The 19,644-nt window shown below is 46.1% G+C and overlaps 1 protein-coding gene across 1 annotated transcript in view; it reads right to left on the reverse strand.

Moving 5' to 3' along the window:
• Positions 1-211: 211 nt before the first annotated feature.
• Positions 212-19,644, reverse strand: part of LOC120388169 (putative uncharacterized protein DDB_G0287113) — a 41,557-nt gene continuing 22,124 nt past the window's right edge. Inside the window, exons 10-16 of the mRNA XM_039509804.1 lie at positions 16,277-16,303; positions 15,427-15,447; positions 13,597-13,617; positions 11,736-11,756; positions 7,813-7,833; positions 6,667-6,693; positions 212-744 (exon numbers count right to left, since the gene is read on the reverse strand). Coding sequence (XP_039365738.1) covers positions 662-744; positions 6,667-6,693; positions 7,813-7,833; positions 11,736-11,756; positions 13,597-13,617; positions 15,427-15,447; positions 16,277-16,303 — 221 coding nt within the window. The 3' untranslated portion in view covers positions 212-661. The remainder of the gene's footprint in view (positions 745-6,666; positions 6,694-7,812; positions 7,834-11,735; positions 11,757-13,596; positions 13,618-15,426; positions 15,448-16,276; positions 16,304-19,644) is intronic.

Below are 19,644 nucleotides of genomic sequence, written 5' to 3' on the forward strand. Positions count from 1 at the left end.
TGGTGTTTTCTTCTTTTTAACATCTGCATCAAATTCCCCAGAAACACTGTGCTAGTCAAATATTGTATTGGACAAAAATCACATGCAAAAAAATATAAGAAATGAAAACATTTTATTGCAAAACATGTAATGAAGACAGCATGACGATGTACATTTAAAAAAACAAACAAACAGCTTTCTTACATTAAAATACATTCATGAAAACCTTGATTTCAGTTACACCAGTATAAAATCAGCATCAGTGTCTTTAATTTAACAAGTTCTCATTTTTGTTTCTTTGTGTGAATATTTAAAGAATGGATAAACCTCTCCTGAGAATGAACAATCATGAAATGTAAACAACACAGACATGTCAGTTACATTGAAAAAAGTCACCTGCCCCTCTTGGTAACTTAGGCTTTTTCTGCACTATGACTCGGGTCTATGGGTCTGTTTTTGCCCAATAATCTCTCCCACTCAGACCCATAGCCCAGAATCCCTCTTTAGGGGAGAAGGAAAGTTTTCCTTTTCTCTGTATTGACTTTCTGGCCATCTCCAGGTCCCAGTCAGTGCTGCTCACAACCTCCACTTCCCAGTACTGCTTTCCAGAGGAGAATTCTTCAGAGCCCAACACACAGACGGTCGAATTGAACCTCTCTGGATTTGGTGGAACTTGTTGAGGTTAGGCTTCATGTGTAAAACTCTTCTTATTGTCAGCAATGGAGATGTTGGGGTGGGCCATGACTCCATGAAGACTGATGTCATCTATAGGAAGAGAGTTTTCTTTTTGAGACCCACACTCCTATAATGCCAGCATACAATGGAATAGGAGGGAAATATACACTATGAGCCTTCTCCTGCACATTATAATTACTCATTAGACTAAAGTTTATCTACTAATCATACCTGGAATCAGGACGAGGCGGTTACTCACCTTGTGCAGTAACTGACGTTCTTCGAGATGAGTGTCCCTGTGGGTGCTCCACTCCAGGTGTCAGTACATCCCTGCACCTTTGAGCGGAGATTTCTGCAGCAGTACTCGTACCAGCCACACATACACAGAGCATGCTCCCCCGGCTCTGAGTATACCTCTTAGTGAACATGCGCAGCCGGTTCCCTCAGTTCCTTCTCTACAATGGAGGCTACCCCAACTCCAAAGTAGAGGGGAGGAGGGTGGGTAGTGGAGCACCCACAGGGACACTCATCTCAAAGAACATCAGTTACTGCACAAGGTGAGTAACCTCCTCTTCTTCGAGAGAGATGTCCCTGTGGGTGCTCCACTCCAAGACACTTAGAAGCAGTATACCTCAAGGAGGTAGGGACTTCGGATCTGGTAGGAATGCAGTAGATAATACTGCTCTGCCTAATCATGTGGCAGAGAGAGGGCCCTGAGAAAGGGCATAGTGTTTAACAAATGTGTGTTCGGAGGACCAAGTGGCTGCTTTACAGATGTCAGTCAATGGCACTTTACGTAAGAAGGCTACAGAGGTAGATACAGATCTAGTGGAATGGGTTCTGATGGATGCTGGAGGTGTAACATTTTTTATCCGATAGCAGAATCGTATGCAATCGGAGATCCAGTTTGAAAGTCTCTGGGAAGAGATAGGCATGCCTTTGGAGCACTCCGCGATGGAGACAAAAAGTCTAGAAGAGTTTCTGAAGGGTTTGGTTCTGTCCAAATAGAAGGACAAGGCCCTGTGCACATCCAGCATGTGCACTGTAGCTTCGAAAGAGTTTGCATGTGGTTTCGGGAAGAAAGTTGGTAGATGTATTGGCTCATTAATGTGGAATGAGGTGTGAACTTTTGGAAGGAATTTGGGGTGTAGCCTCAGGGTAACCTTGTCCTTGAAAAAGAGAGTATATGGTGGATCTGCCATGAGGGCTGCTATTTCTCCTGCCCGTCTGGCGAAGGTGATCATGACCAAAAAAGCTGTTTTCATCGAGAGGTGTAGTAGGGAGCAGGTGGCTAAGGGCTCAAAGGGTTGATGAGTTAGACAGGAAAATACTAAGTGAAGATCCCATGGAGGGATAGGTGGCTTAATGTCTGGGTATAGGGTTTTGAGTCCTTTAAGGAAACGCTTGGTGATGGGATGAGCAAAGACTGAGGTATTGTCGATTGTATCATGAAAGGTTGTGATGGCAGCTAAGTGGCCTCTGATGGAGCTGAAAGAAAGGCCGGCTTACTTGATGTCCAATTGGTATTCGAGTATGCAGGGAGGGGTGCGGATGTAGGAGAAAGTTGTTTAGTTTAATACCATTCAGTGAATTGCTTCCACTTTCAGAGATAGGTGGTATGGGTAGATTGTGTTCTGCTGTGTAGGAGCACTGTTTGAACTTGGTCAGAGCAAGCTAGTTCGTTTTGGGAGAACCATGCAGGTACAAGGCTTTGAGATGAAGCATGGAAAGATTGGGGTGAAGAAGCCGGCCTAGTTGCTGCGATAAAAGGTTCGGGATGAGAGGCAGCGAGATTGGTGGTCGAATTGACATTCTGGTGAGGAAAGGGAACCACGGTTGTCTCGGCCATGAAGGTGCAATCAAGATCACCCTGGCAAGGTCTGTTCATATCTTTATGAGGACCCTGTTGAGAAGTGGTATTGGGGGAATTGCATAAAGTAAGTCCTGGTGCCATGGCACTCTGAGGGAGTGTTTGCCCAGTCCCGCCCTGGAGCAAAAATTGAGGCATTTCGTGTTTTTCGCAGTTGCAACGAGGTCTATGGTTGGATGACCACAAGTGTGAAATATGTTGTAAATGATTCCCTCGTCTATCTCCCATTTGTGCTCCCAGGGAAAACGTCTGCTTAACTCATCCGCAGTGGCATTCATCACCTTGGGGAGATAGGCAGCTGATATGCGGATATGGTTCGCAAGGCACCAATTCCAGAGTTTTATGGCCTCTTAGCAAAGAGAGTGGGAGCGAGCCCTTCCTTGCCTGTTTATGTAGAACATGCAGGCAATGTTGTCTGTCATTATGCGTACATGCTGATTCTTGACTAGTGGTAGGAAGTGGTGGCAGGCATTTCGTATAGCTCAAAGTTCTAGAACATTTATATGCAGGGAGGTCTCAAGGGGAGACCATAGCCTGTGGACTGTTTGGTGAGAGATGTGGGCACCCCAGCCTGTGAGAGATGCGTCGGTAGCCATTATCAGAGTTGGGGAGGGCTGGAGGAAGGGGACTCCGGAGCAGAGGTTGGAGGGGACTGTCCACCATAGGAGAGAGTCTTTTACTTGGAAGGGTATGGCCAGAGGTTTGTTTAGCGAGTGCACGTTCGGTTTGTAAACCGTGGCTAGCCAAGCTTGGAAGCACCTCATGTAGAGACGTGCATTTTGGACCACAAAGGTGCATGAGGCCATGTGCCCTAGTAGTTGGAGGCAGTCCTGGGCGGTGACCTGGGGGCTGTTGTGAAGTTTTGTAGCCAGCAGTTTTATGGTATTGAATCGGTCAGGTGGGAGAGATGCCAGCCCTGTTCCGGAGTCGAGGTCCGCTCCTATAAACTCCAGGTGTTGGGTAGGACATAATGTGGATTTGTTTCTGTTTATTTGCAGGAGATAGGAAGCAATCGATGGTGAGTTGTGTGATTTGGAGAGCTTCATCGAACGCGGAAGCCTTGAGAAGGCAATCATCGAGGTAAGGGAATATTATGACCCCTTTTTTCCTGAGGTAGGCAGTGACTACCGCTAGGAGCTTGGAGAAAACTCGGGGGGCAGTGGAAAGGCCGAAGGGTAGAACTCTGTATTGGAGGTGCATTGAGCCGAGGGTAAAACGAAGGACAAGACTGTGGGCTGGCTGGATAGTGATGTAAAAATAGGCATCTTGTAGGTCGAGGGCTGAAAACCAATCGCCCTGCTCCAGCGTTGGAATTATGGTGGTGACAGTAACCATCTTGAACTTCTGCTTTTTGATAAATTTGTTGAGCCGCCTGAGGTCGACGATCGGTTGCCATCCTCCAGTTTTCTTTTCTGTTAAGAAATAATGGGAGTAGAATCCTTTCCCCTTGTGGCATTCGGGCACAAGTTCTATAGCCCCCAGTTGAAGGAGATGTTGCACTTCTTGCCGGAGGGGTAGCTCGTGAGAGGGGTCCCTGAAGGGGGATGGGGAAGGTGGGTTGGTAGGAGGTAAGGAGAGGAAGGGGATAGAATACCCAGTTGTGACGACCTCTAGAACCCACTTGTTGGTGGTAATGTCCTGCCATTGGTGAAAAAATGTCTGTAGGCGGTGTCCAAAGATAGTTGTAGGCAGTGCATACGCTGAAGTCGAGACGATGTTTACGAGACCTCGACCAAAGGTTCAAATCTGCTTATTAGTTGGAGGAAGTTGAGGCACCCCGGAAGAATTGGGGCTATGACGCTGATATCTGGATCTCTGGTGTTGCTGTTGCTGTTCCTGAGAGCTATTGAAATGCTGTGTATATGGGGGGTAGCGTGGACGGTGGTAAGGTTGATATCTGTACTGTCGCCTTCTGGTCGTGGGGGTTGGATTCCTAAAGACCGGAGGGTTGCCCTTGAATCCTTCACTGAGTGAAGCACATCATTCGTGGTGGAAGCAAAGAGTTTATCACCATCGAAAGGAAGATCCTCTATGGTACTTTGAACCTCATGAGGAAAAGAGGAAGAGGAGAGCCATGAACCTCGGCGCATGACCACTGCAGTAGCGGTGGATCTTTCTGAGCTATTAGCTGCATCCAGAGCTGCTTGAAGAGCCGTGCGTGATATGATTTGGCCCTTGGAGACTAGAGCTGTGAATTGCTGTTTCTTTTGATCTGAAATGTTTTCAGTAAAGTCCATGAACTTGTTACAGTTTCTGTGGTCATACTTTGCAAGAACTGCAGTATAATTGGCAATTCGAAATTGTAAGGTTGAAGAGGCATACACTTTGCGACCAAGGAGGTCCAAGCGTTTGCTTTCCTTGTTGGCTGGGGTGGAGCGGAAATATTGTTGTTTGTTCCTTTGGTTGGCTGCGTCCACTACCAGGGAGGTTGGCGCAGGATGTGAGAAAAGGAATGCAGAGCCCTTAGAGAGAATGAAGTATTTACGGTCCGCTTGTTTGCAGGTAGGCTGGCTTGTGGCTGGAGCCTGCCAGATGGACTTAACGGGTTCCAGAAGGGCTGCATTGATTGGTAATGCCACTCTGGACGAAGAAGAGGGTTGCAGGATGTCTGTTAACTCATGTTGTTGGTCAGGGACTTCCTCTAAATTGATTCTAAGCTCGCTAGCAACCCTTTTAAAAGGTCCTGGAATTTCGAAAAATCATCTGAAGACATTTGAGGGGAGAGAAGTAAAGCTTCTTCAGGCATTACTTCAGTCACTACTGGGTCAGGAGCAGGAGTTGATTGATCCTGCAAGTGGGAGGGTGCTGCCATGCATGTCATATCGATTGGACGTTTGTCTGGTGGTGCTAAGCAAGTGCCGCGACTCGTCAAAGTGGAGTAGCGGGTGTGCTGCCGAGGAAAAGATGCCCATGAGGCCCAATACTGCCATGGTGGTGGGAAGGGCATAGGTGGTGCCATCCAGGGATTAACATACCAGGAGGCAGGATCTTGAGGATAGGCTGAGATAATTTTCCTGTGCCCACGGGTGACAGGGGTCGAAGGATGGGAGTCTGTATACATTGAAAAATCACCCTGTATTTCAGGTTCCTCCTGGAGGAAGGCTGTTCGGACCCTGAATCATTCATAGGGGAGAAGCATTCCTTAAGCAAGGGTGACTGCAGCACAGGTGACACTAAGAGATCGCTTGACTGGGTAAACTGCAGCGCTGAGGCAGCTGAAGGTGAAGGCTGAAGATGATAGAACTGCTGTGAGGGAATCCGGGTCTGTCCCGGAGTTCTGACTCTTGGCTCAGTGCCAGACATCGCTGTCAATGCCGGTGCCGGAACCGGTGCCGTGCTATTAATAGCAGGCTGCGGTGCCTCAGGGAGGTCCTGGTATGTCGGCACCACGTTCGTCGTGGTGCCGATGGGTGCCATGAGCGAGGCAGGCAACTGGAAGCCTGAAGCCTCGGCACTGGAGCTTCATGCTGCCGCTGCAGCCGCAGGCGGGTTTGGCACGCTGCTGGTGGATCCCTTTAAATCCCAGCCCGCAGCTCCGGCGGCCGGGATTTAAAGGGCTCCTCCCAGCTCCCCACTGCGGCAGGGAGCCCGGTGGAGCCCTTTAAATGCTGGCCCCGGCCCGGCCACCGGAGCTGTGGGCTGGGATTTAAAGGGTTTGGGGATGTAATTTTGCCTATACGCAGTTTTTGCTTTACGTGCTAACCGCGGAACGGAACTTGCCTGTAAGATAAGACTTGCCTGTACAAGGCCCCATTGAGTTGCAATGAGATTTGTGCTCTGAAACCACTTAGATGTTTTGGAAAATTACACCATCTGTCATCGCTCAGGGAAATCTCTCCCTGGGGCTGATTCTGAACTGACTGCTGTAATTCAGGAGTAACTCCATGCAAGTCAGTCAAGTTACAATGGTGTGAAATTGGTGTAAATAAAGTCAGAATCAGGCCCTAAAATTAGTTTAGGAGCTGAGAAGGACCTTAGGAGCTGTGTCTCTGATAAAACAGGTTGTGTTTCTAGTTTGATTATAGTATCAAATCTGCTGATTTCTTTAATAATGGAATAGATTCTAATATATTGAGGTCCTCACGCTGCATCTATCGCCATAGTATTAGCACCTCCCATCCATGTGCTGTGTATTTTCTTACCTGAATTGTTCTGAGCCCTTCTCCAGTCTGAAATGAAAGTAAGAAAACAACAGACATTGAATTAAGAGAGGCATTGACTGTAGATTTCCTCCCTCCAGCAGCGGGGAAGTTCCAGACTGAGGGAAAGTGAGGATGCCAGATGGAGTAGGGGGTGATTCCTTTTGCAGGAGTTAATATAGACAAACATGGCCATTGAATGCTCTCTCTCTCTTTCTCTCTCTCTCTCACACACACACACACACACATGCATGTTGCTTGTTCTGAGCTAAGATTAGAAACCAGGATTCAAGTCCTGCTCTGGCTGAGACCTGCTCTGTCTGTCTTGAACCTCCAGTCAATGCATCACCTCTCCATGTTCCCCGCTCTCCTGGGCTTCGATCTGTTTCTAACTCCCTCTTACACATTCCCCTATCACTTGAACAGAAAATGAACTTTCCCATCCACACACACAGTGTTTCCAACCACCAGAGGCTGTATTCACAGCAATCCAGCTCCAACTAGGCAGGACATAGAAGGACAATTCCCTCCAACGTGTGTTGACATTGCAGCTGGGAGGTGTAATACTCAGCATGGATAGACAAACATGTGCCAGCTCTGTTTGAGTTAGTGCACTAAAAATAGCAGAGTGACCATACTGGCTAGGGTTAGCTGCATGAGTCCAATCCACCTGACCCCTAGGTACGTACTCATGCAGCTAGTTTGAGCTGCTACTTGTCTCACTGCACTTACACTGCTATTTTTAGTATGCTAACTCGAGCAGAGCTGGCAGGCGTGTGTCTACTTGCACTGGGAATTACACACCCCAGCTGCTGTGCAGACATACTCTAAAACAGTGACACTCCAGCTGTGGCTATTGAGGTGTTTTGGACCCCATATATGGCTGTCAAAGAGACAGACAACAGAGATCAGGCTACATCTCCCGTGCTGCCGGGTATGTGTGAGCAGTGTGGGGAGCTGCAATGTGTCTGCCTGGAGCACCTGTATTCCATGCTATGTATGGGGAAGAAAATGTACTGTCAGGATCTCCTTCTCCATCAGAAGAATCCAGGGAGATGGAGGAGATACAGGAAAAATGGCCCCTCTCTCCAAATATCCAAGCAATGGGAGTGGGGACACCAGCAAGGGTGTACATAGGTCTTCACTCACCTAATTCCTTCTTCATTTCATCTGGAAAAAAACAAAAACAATTATTACAGCCTTTTAAACTCTTGTTCAGTGTTTTCCTTGGTACCATGCATCAAAGATTACCCAGTAAATGAATTAAATTGTGCAAAATCCATGATGACTTAAATTTAAAAAGAGCTAGAGAAATTGATAGCCAGAGAGCTGGAAGAATTTACTGTGATGATGGTTTACGGTTTGGATGATTAATCTTACAGCTATTTATGTGGAATGGGGAAAAGTGTGGAGTTCAAGGGGCTTTGAGATCCAGGTAAGGAACTGCAGCTCTGCAGAGCTATCTGAGCTCTTCTTCCACATAGAGGGAGAGGAATCGTGGATGCTCTGCAGAGGATATGGGTGCCCCATTTTTTGTGTGTGTGTGGGGGAACTGTTCTCTCCCTATCACTGTGCCGAAGATAGTGTCTATTGAATCACCAGTACCAAGAATGTTGATGGCATCCACATTGGACTCAATTGAAGAAGTTGAAGGGCCTGGAATAACAGATGTATCGATAGTCCCACTGACTCCTGAGGTAGTGGTGAGGTTGGCATGGACAAACAAAGCAAGTCCATTGCTGCCATGTGGACCTGCATGGTTGAAAGCACCAAAAGAGGCAGTGCCAACTGCCTGATACAACCCTGGATACCTGGGTACCACCTTGGGTACCATGCAGTTATCTCGAGGCTGTCTCTGAGGATGGAGATGATGAATCTCCCATTTCCCCAATCTGTCTTGAGAGTCCTCTTTCCAGGTGGTTCCTGAGACATAGAACAACCTCCCTTTTTGAGGGAGAATCAGACTCCCAGGGTCTGTCATCTGCCACTTCAGAGGTGGAAGGCAGCTGAGAGTGGTTAGATCCAGAGCTGTGGAGGGTCCTGATGCCAGCACAGACCTCATAGAATCATAGAATCATAGAATTCAAGATCAGAAGGGACCATTATGATCATCTAGTCTGACCTCCTGCAAGATGCAGGCCACATAAGCCGATCCACCCACTCCTGAAATAATTATCTCCCTTGACTCTGCTGTTGAATGCTCCAAATCATGATTTAAAGACTTCTAGTAGCAGATAATCCACCAGCAAGCGACCCCTGCCCCATGCTTCGGAGGAAGGCAAAAAACCTCCAGGGCCACTGCCAATCTACCCTGGAGGAAAATTCCTTCCCGACCCCAAATATGGCGATCAGCTGAACCCCGAGCATGCGGGCAAGACTCTCCAGCCAGACCCTCTGGAAAAAGGCTAACAATATCCTATCATTGACCCTTTGTACTAATTACCATTGTGGCATGTTATTGACCTATTGACTAAACCCGTTATCCTATCATACCATCCCCTCCATAAACTTATCCAGCTTAATCTTAAAGTCATGGAGGTCCTTCGCCCCCACTGGATTGCTACCAAAACATTCTATTTTGATAAAATTGAAACATTTTGTTCTCATTTTGAAATTTTCAATATGAATAAAATGTTGAAATGAAAAAAATAAAAAATTTCCATTTCAATGCATTAAAAAAGGAAAGTTTTTTCTCACTGAAATGCTTTGTTTTTCTTTCCCCAAAAACATTTTTTTAAACAGACACATAAGATGTAGACAATTGTGATGGGAACTGTCTATGTGTAGAAGGAGATCTCTGTAATCTCCACTGCAGATCATAGTGTTGTTGAGGTGGGAGGAAAGCCAGAGGTCAATATCTCAGGGTAGGGTGGGATCTACCTGGTTTTCTCTCTGTGCTGTGTATAAATGCTGAGTGGTTTCAATGTTGCTTTTGAATCCTTTAGGGAATGGAGGGATTCATCAGTCTGCTTGGTGAATAGTTTGGAGCTTTGAATGGGAGATCCTCTACTGTGGCTTGCACTTCCTTCAGGAATCCCAACAGGTGTAGCCATGAAGCCCATCTCATGACCACTGATGTTGTTATGGACAAAGCAGCTGTGTCAGCCACAGCCAAGGATGATTGTAGTGCCATTCATGCCAGTAGTTGACCCTCCACTATGATTGCCTGGAACTGTTCCTTTTTGTCCTCCAGAATGTATTCAATACATTTGCTTAACTTAGAGGAGTTTGTGAGATTATACTTTGACATAAGCAGTTCATAATATGAAATTCTGAATTGTAGAGTTGCCTTACATCCGAACAGATCTATCCTCATCCATTATTTAGCACAGGTGGTTATCTTGGAGTGATATTGTCTCCCTCTTTCATTCACTGCATTGACCACCATTGAGTTCAGTGTGGGATGTGAAAGAAGTCCATGTCCTTTGAGGAGACATAATGCTTTTTGTCAGTCCTCTGACATATGGGAGGTATAATGGCTGCCAGACCACTTTGGCTGGATTTAATAGGGCGTCACTGATAGAAAGCATGACCTTGGCTGATGTAGAGGTCTGCAATACGACCAGTGACTTGTGTTGTGATTCTCACATTTCCTCCAATTTGACCTGGAGAGAACCTGCTATTCATTTGAGCAATTCTTGAAATTGTTTGAAATCATCAACAGATGTTGGAGGTAGAGGGGGCTGGCATGACTGCCTCGTCCAGTGAAGATGATGAGATGTTGGTTAGAGGTGAAGTTTCCTCCTCTAGTCTCTCCTCCTGCTCCTTGAATGGTTCTCCTTCAGGAAGTCTGGATGCAGAGGAAGATGGGGAGCGTCTAGGTCTCTCCCTTCTCTACCACTTGGTCCATAGATTGAACTCTGAAGTAGAGAGGAGAAGGAGGATGGGTAGTGGAGCATCCCAGGCAGATCATTTCAAAGAGCCTCAGTTACTGCACAGAGTGAGTAACCTTCTCTTCTTCTTTGAGGAGTGTCCCTGTGTGTTCTTCACTTCAGGTGATTATCAAACAGTGTCCCTCTGTGGACAGAAGGGGCTTCAGAGTTGCATGAATAATTGACGATAATACAGTAATTTCTACTGTGACGTTATTGACATAAACTGTGAACGTATAGATCATTGTTGCAACCAAGGTCCTGTAGTGGCACCAAATAATGTATAAAGGGGGTCAACTAAGGTGTCTAAAACAAGATTAGGGTTTGCTGGTTATGATTATGCTGTCTGTATGTGTGTATCATTTTTGTAGTTGAAGTTATGAATATTGGCTATATACTTGTATATCAATGTGTTTTGATTCCAAGTAGCCTCAGTGAAGATTTTGGTCAGCTTCTCAGTAAGTGCCCAGTCAAGAAACACTTAGCTGACAATGAATTTTGGGAGACACCAATCCACATCTGAGCTTTCCTGGGAACTAACCTGTGAACAATGGCACTGGCCTGTAAAGAACTGAGTCATGCATGGATGTGTGGCTTGCCCAGGTGACTCCAGGCTCCATCTTGCTGCTGAGATCATCCATTGATTAGCATAAATATTGGCATTGGGTAGTGAGCTAGCTATTTAATTTGTGGGCTAGTCCCATTCCTATCTCCCTAGAGAGTACATAGACAAGATTCTATTTTTGCTTTAATAAATTTAAGATTAAGCTTCATGGCAACAACTAATTAGCAAAAGAGGCAAATATGACATGGATAATATGGGATCTGCTATGAAATAGGCAGTAACACCATTTACATTATGAGCTGCATTCCATTTGCCATTTCAATGCAGAGTCCTTTCAATTTGTACATTGCCTGTCATACTGTGTCTCTTTGTAGGACTGTTATGGTTCTTGGAGAACACAAAACAAAAGTGGGTGAGTCTATTTAAATTTCAACCATGTATGAGCAGCACTGCTCACAAGCAACAAATGCTATTGACAAAACAAGCCAAGTAATCTGCTCTATCCAAAACAGGAAAGAGGGGGGAGATCTAATAATAATACAAAACTATTAATAAATTTATATTTTAAAATTTAAAAATAAATAATACAAGACAACAGTAGAGCAGCACACAGAAGAAAACGGACACAGACTTACTTATTCTCTTCTCCAAGTCTCCTAAGAAAGAAACAAATGTTTAATAATAATGACAGCAGCTTTTGCCATAATATGACCAAAGAGGAAGGTAACTAACAGTTAAAATATTGAAACCTGTATTGTCTTTATTGGAGAATAGCTGTGAGGAAGCAGATGACACAATGAACATCATAGTGTCTAAGGCCAGAAGGATGCATTTTCATCATCTATAACATGGTCCAGAGAACTTCTCCAAAATGATTCATGTTCGTATTAGAGCAGATCTTTTAGTGAAGAAGATTTTCCAGTGATGGAGGATCCACCACAAACCGTGGTAAATTGTTATGACGGCTAATCACCCTCACTTTTAAAAATGTACAACTTCTTTCCAGTTTGACTTCCAGCCATTGGATCTTGTTAGACCATTCTATGCTAGACTAAAGAGCCCATTATCAAATATTTGTTTCTATCTACATACTTATAGAGCATAATCAGTCTATTTGAGTCTATCACTATAATACATGTTATCTAATCCCTTAGTCATTCTGGTTCTCTTCTCTGAACCCTCTCCAGTTTAACAACTTCCCTCTTCAGTTGGGGATACTGTAACTGCACACAGTATTCTAGCATCACAGCCAAATATAGTATTTGTATTTGTATAGTATTATAGCATCCACAGTCCTAGTTAAGAACTTCCCAATGCCTGCTGGCCCGGTGTCTAGCCAACACTTTCCTACTGAAGGGGTTTTGTGTGCTCCAGGGAAAGGGGTGCAGCCCTGCTGAGACAGAAATTGCACCTATTCCCACCACACACAATGTGTGTCAAATAGGTAGAGCTGTGTGTCAGGAACAGTGAATGGGTTGCTGAACTGCACTGCCCTGGGGAGATCCAAGAGCGATGGTACTTCAAGGTGTTAACAGCTTCTCCTGGAGATTCCAGGCATGGAGGGGAACAGTACCCTCAGCATTGAAGTGCCAGGGCATAGGAGGCCAGGGCACTCTTCTTGCACAAAGGCAAGGGACCCCTGAGCAGGAGGCCTGGTTTCCAGCAGACTTTTTAGCTTTGACGTGATTCTAGGATGCTCTGCGTTTGCTATGTGAGGGGAGAACTCTGCTCATCAGTGGAGGATACAGTGAAGGTCCCTGAAGTTCTCAGCAGAGGTTTCCCACTCAAGGGCAGGGTATTAAACCCCACAGAGTGGTTTAAGAGTTATAGATATTGCTGGGTGGAATCTAGAACTAGCTGCTAAACATTTCCCTGATAAAACCCCACTCTGTGTGACCATCTCAGAAGCCAAAGCAAACTCACCTTTGCCATGCGGCCATTGCTTTGCAAAAGGAGACGCATCTCTCAGGGTTGGCTCTAGCATTTTTGCCGCGCCAAGCAGCAAAAAAGAAAAAAAAAGCCACATTCGCGATCGGCGGCAGCTCTACCACCACTTATTCTATGGTGGCAATTTGGCGGCAGGTCCTTTGCTCTGAGAGGGAGTAATGGCCCCGCCGCCGAATTGCCACCGAATGGCTGCACTTGCCACCCCTCTCTTCATTGGCCACCCCAGGCACCTACTTGCTACGCTGGTGCCTGGAGCTGGCCCTGGCATCTCTGCATCTCACCTATTTGTCTTTGTTTTTGCTGGAAATTGGGTTAATGAATATTTGTTTCCTCTCATCAACCCCAGTCTGACAACCCAACCCTGAAGAAGCAGAGAGACAACCTGCCAATAAAAAATACCCAGCCCCTCCTCAGTCTCAATTGCAAAATTCACTCACTTCCGGGGAAAGGCCTCTCAACAGTTAATAAAAACCTGCCTCCACCACTTTCATCAATGGGAAAATGGCTGACCCTTCCCCTTCCAAGCTGCAGAGGTCAAAGGCAACTTACCCTTTTCCTCCTTGAGTCGGGCTGCCAAAAAAAAAAAAGACATTTCAACATATGCACTTTATTGTTATCAAATTAGAGGCCCAATCCTAATCCCAGTAGTCAATGGAAGTCTTGCTTCTGAATTCACTGAAGGAAGGGTTAAGTCTTGGATTAAGTGATGCTCATTTTTTTCTGACACCTCCACTCTGCCCCCACATGATTGTCTAGTTAAATGGAACCTTAACAATTACTTCATGAATTTGTTCTGTGAAAGAGGCATAGGGGTCAGCAGATGTTACATTAAGCGGTAACATTTTCCTCATGTATCTGAGTGTAAATGACACAAAGCTGGTGCAGACTTACTGATTTGCTTCTGCAGGGCTTCTGAACAGGAAATGTTACTATGATATAAAATGCTTATTTTTCAAACCAGGTAAAAGTTGTACTTCATTTTCTCTGCCAAAGCTTTCATGACATTATCAGATACATCACACTAAATATGCAGGGGTTGGGAGCAATTGGGAAATGCAGAATCGAAGAAATGGGTTTTGCATGTAGCTGGGGAACCTGAGAGGTTTGGACCATTCTGGTTTTGCACAGGATTGAGTTCTGCAGTCTGAGCCCACCTCCCGCGCAGGTTCATGTTCTGTCTCACAAGCCTCCCTCCTGTTGGCTGACAAAGTTCAGGCTCCAGTGGAGAATAGGTGTCAGTGAGGGTCATAGTCTCAAAAAAGAAATTGAAAGTCATTTCAAAATGAAAAATCAGAACATTCCATTTTAAGAAGATGGAAACAGAAAGTTTTGACTTCACTGAAACACTTCCTTCCTTTATTTCTTTCTTTTTCTCCTCCATCCCTCTGTAGTAGAGAGGGAGACAGCCTGGAGCACTGGGCCTGGTGTAAGACCTGAGGCCTGAATCAGAGGTTGTGAACCAAAGTCAGGCCATGTATTGAAGTAGATGCTTACATGTTCACTGTTAAATATCTGAACTTGGCAAAGTTATTGCTAGTGTACTAGGCACAAGATATTTACATAAATACAGTACACCTACTACAGATACATCCCAATCTAATACAAGATAAGGTGGCTTCACAGAATAGAGATGTTTTGTTCAAGATATCAGGAACAAAGGAGAGGTAAAAAACAGATGTCATGAAGTGCATAAGATGCTACATAAGTTGTTTATCCTAGTTGTTCGGCTCTTAACAAAAACCCTTTAAATATTTCTTTTAGAAATACACATATTCCCATGGAAAGTTTCTGCAAATCCCTTCGTAGTAGTGAATACGCTGGGCCAGAAACCAGAATACCTGGGTTCTATTTCCTTCTCAAGCAAACATTCCTTTGTGACTATTAACACTTCCCTCACAGGGAGATTGTCAAAGAGCCTCCGCTGGGTGCTCTGCACAGGACATGAGTTCCCAGTTTGGGGGAAGCTCTTTGGGGAAGACTATTCTCCTCCCACCCCTGAGGCAGCAGGTGGAGTGTCAGCATGACCTCAGGGACTATAGCTCAAGCACAGCTGTATCAACTCTGTGCTGCTGTACTCCCCATCCAGAGATTTGTCCTACTGAGGATATGTTAAGTTCCAGGAGAACACAGATGTTTTTGCTCTCATTCCTGACTCCCCTTCCACCTCTCCTGTTAGGATCTTCTTTGAAAATTGCTGGTGAGGTCTCAGATCCATGACATACATGATTCCAGAGTCCCCTATATGAACCCTCCTCTTCCCAGACCCAAGAGCCATGCAATGAGAGCTTCCCTTCTGTAGTCAGGGCTGTTAGAACCCATACAGGGGATGCAATGTTTGGTCTGTGAACTGTAAGTATTCAGTAAAATAGGCAAACTCACCAGTTTCCTCCTGGAGTTCCTCTGCAAAAGAAAAATGGAGAGAAAAAGAAAACAGTTCAGCTTATGTCCATGGAATTATAAATTGAAGAGGGTTAATGAGATCTTTTCTTTCTTGAGTAGCAGAAATATTGCCCATTGCTAGAGACTATGCACTTGCTAGTCAATCTGCCCTTCCCCCTAGATAGTAGAAAGCCCTTCCCCCTAGATAGTAGAAAGCCAAAATTCTATTCTTGTTCGAATAAATTTAACAAGAAGCTTCATGGCCACAATTAATTAGCAAAAAAGGCACATATGACATTCGATGCACCTCCGTTGACCTCTTTCGTGATTGTCAAATTGTGGCTTTTTGACCATTTTATAGACTCTTCTTAAAGAAATCCCAGTTTTCTTTCACATTTTTTCTGTTTAACTGTTTTATTTCTGTCAACATTGTTTATAATTTCCCTTATCTTTGGGAAATTAGCCTATTTGAAGCCTAAAGTATATGTATATTTGGTTGAGAATGCCCTCTCTTTGCCCATATTCAATGTGATGGGGTGATAATCACTGGTCCATAAGTAACTGCCAATATCCAGATCAGTGATTAATTCATTATTTTCAGTCATACTGAGATCCAAAATAGAGTTATCTTATGTTGGGTGCAACACTGTTGGTGCTACAAAATCATCTGTACATTTTTGAAATTCTAATGATGTTTTATTACAGTCTGCACAGGACTTCCAGCAGTGCAGTGTAACTGACAAGAAGTCAAAACAGACTTACTCAGGAAAAAATGTATGCACAGTTCCTCTTTGGGAAAAAAAAAAGAAAACTCTTGCTAATGGATAAGGAGGGAGAGGGGAAATCTTACCTGCTCCAGAATGATCTTCTTTCCTTTCTGAATGTGGAGAAGAAAACATTTTTCCTTGACTAAACATATGCATATTTGTCAGATATATATATACACACACCCACACCCACACACCCACACCATCCCCTTGCCCAATCCCACAACCACTGAAGCTCACGGAAAATACCTTTTCATTTCAGTGGGAGCAAGACTGAGTCTAGCATGTCTGTCTATTGAAAGCACCACTCTTCACACTGAAATGTAAGAACCATTGCTCTGACCTGTGTGTTTCCTCAGTTAAAAGAGGAGACTCAAACCAATCAACCACAACTGAAAACCAAACTATCCATGGGGAGAAAGACAAAGCAGTTTTGATAAAATTACTATTAGAAATTACAATTGTGCACAGAACTCAATAATCAACTAAAAAGAGACCAGAGTAAGTCGAAAAATGTTCTGACACAGTTTTATCTAAAACAAATGAGCAATTGTTGGATCAGATTCCATTGTCAAGACCTCATGACGGTTCACTTACAATTTATATTGATTTCAATGGGAAGTTAGAGTGCGGAAAAAGACATCACACAGTAAGGTACAGATATAAAAACTGGCCATGTAAGAGAAACTGGCTGAGCACATGATCTAGTTAGACATGCAGGGGAACCAGAATTTGTATTTTGTGGGAAATTCCAGGATTTTAAAAAAGATGGTTACTCACCGTTGTAACTGTTGTTCTTCGAGATGTGTTGCTCCTATCCATTCCAGTTAGGTGTGCGCGCCGCGCGTGCACGGCTCTTCGGAAGATTTTTACCCTAGCAACACTCGGTGGGTCGGCTGGGCGCCCCCTGGAGTGGCGCCGCTATGGCACAGGATATATACCCCTGCTGACCCATCCGCCCCTCAGTTCCTTCTTGCCGGCTACTCCGACAGTGGGGAAGGAGGGTGGGTCTGGAATGGATAGGAGCAACACATCTCGAAGAACAACAGTTACAACGGTGAGTAACCGTCTTTTCTTCTTCGAGTGATTGCTCCTATGCATTCCAGTTAGGTGATTCCCAAGCCTTACGTAGGCAGTGGGGTCGGCGCTAGATGTTGCAGAATGCAAAACTGCTGAGCCAAAGGCTGCATCATCTCTGGACTCTTGGGCCAATGAGGCAAAGGTGTGGACCGAGGGCCAGGTAGTTGCACGACATATCCCCTGAAAGGGTACTTGAGCCAGGAAGGCAGCAGAGAAGCCTGAGCCCTGGTGGAATGTGAAGTAAGGTGGCTCTATGGAACATGGGCCAAACCCCAGGAGGTGCGGATGCACGACGTCATCGAAGACGAAATCCTCTAGGAGGAGACAGGCATGCCCCTCGTCCGGCACGCCAGCACGACAAAGATTTGGGGGCGTTACGAAAGGGCTTTGCCCGCTCGATATAGATTGCGGATGCCCTACAGACGTCTAGGGAGGGCAATTGTTGCTCTCCTTGCTATAAGTGAGGCTTCGGAAAGAAGACCGGAAGGAAGATATCCTGGATGATATGAGAGGCTGACACCACCTTTAGGGAGGAAGGCCGGACGTGGTCACAACTGCCCTTGCCCTTGAGAGACACAGTATACTGTGGGTTCATCGTGAGCGCCTGAAGCTCGGAGACTCGTCTGGCCTATGGAAAGGCCACAAGGAAAACTCTCTTCCAGGACAGGTATGTCAGCGAGTATGTCGTCAGTGGCTCTAATGGGCAATCATAAAACTGGTTAGAACCAGGTCGAAGACCCAGGTTTTGGCGGGGGTCAACTGGGGGGGTATAACGCTCCAAGCCCTTGAGGAACCTAGAAACCACAAGGTGTAAGAATACGGAGCGGCCACTCTCCGCTGGGTGGAAGGGAGAGATGGCTGCCAAGAGTGCCCTTAATGAGGACCGCGCCAGGTGCTGCTGTTTGAGAGACCAGAGGTAGTCCATGACGGACTGGATCGGGACCTTGGCGGGAGAAACATTGTGCGTTTCGCAGCAGCAGGAGAAATGCTTCCACTCTGCCAGATACGTTAACCGAGTGGAAGATTTCCTACCACCCAGGAGAATCCTGTAGAACCGAGGCAGAACAATGCAACTGGGATAGGTTTAGCCACGCAGCAGCCATGCTGTGAGGTGCAGGGATTACCAGTCTGGGTGGTGAAGCTTGCCGTGATCCCGCGTTATGGGGTCTGGGCAAAGAGGCAGGGAAATAGGGTTGGCTACTGACAGGGGTAGCAACCTGGTGTACCAGTGCTGCCTGGGTTACGCTGGAGCGATCATGATCAGGTGCGCTCTGTCCCTGCGGAGTTTTGGCAGGACCCTGTGAACCAGCGGGAACGGTGGAAAGCGTACAGCCGATGGCTCATCCACGGCATCAGAAAACACCTCCAAGATCGAGCTCGGGGAGAGGTCTTGGAATGAGGAGAACTTCTCTATCTTTTCGTTCTCACGAGAGCGAAGAGGGCTATGCGGGGAAAGTCCCACTTCCGAAAAACGGAATGGATAATGTCCGGAGGAAACGACCACTTGTGAGACAGGAAGGATCTGCTGAGGCGATACGTCAGCTGAAAATGCCTGGTATACAAGGCAGACTGCTCTCAGCTCTCGGACATTGATGTGTAAGGCCAGCTCTTGAGCCGACCGAAGGCCGTGAGTGCGAAACTGACCCAGGTGAGCACCTAGCCGAGAGATGGGGTGTCTGTCATGAGGGACCCCGAGGAGTGAATGGAACAGCATCCCTGGATACACCAGGGAGGGCGCTGACTCCCGGTCGAGGGAGCCTAGGATGCTCAGGGGGAACGAGACGACCATGAGAATGCTATCTCTGCCCGGGTGGTACACCAAGGTGAGCCACGATTGAAGTGGACGGAAGCGAAGCCTGGCATGTTTGGAAACAAACGTGTAGACAGCCATGTGACTCAGGAAACCTAGGCAAGTGCGAGCCAAAGTTGTCGGGAAGGTCCGTAGACCTTGTACAATTGTTTCCATCGCCTGCAGCCGAGGCGGAGGTAAGCAGGCTCTGGCGAGACTGGAGTCCAGGATGGCCCCAATGAATTCTATTCCCTGTGTGGGAATCAGAGTGGATTTTTCTATTGATCATCAGGCCTAGACACAGGAATAGGTCCGTGTCGATGTCCACATGACTGGTAACTTGGGCCCGGTGGTTCCTCTGGAAACGACGGTAGGCCCGAAACCGGGGGTACCTTCTCTGTGGAAGAGAAATGGTGACGTGAAAATACGCGCCCTTCATATCGAGGGCGGCATACCCGTCTCCGGGATCCAAGGATGGGATGACGGTCCCCCTGGGTACCATGCGGAACTTATCTGCATCGTGAACTTGTTGAGTCCAGCAGATCTAGGATAGGTCTGAGACCTCCCTTCGCCTAGGGGATT

Source organism: Mauremys reevesii, linkage group 22 (assembly GCF_016161935.1).
Source record: "Mauremys reevesii isolate NIE-2019 linkage group 22, ASM1616193v1, whole genome shotgun sequence".
NCBI classification, from domain to species: Eukaryota; Metazoa; Chordata; order Testudines; family Geoemydidae; genus Mauremys; species Mauremys reevesii.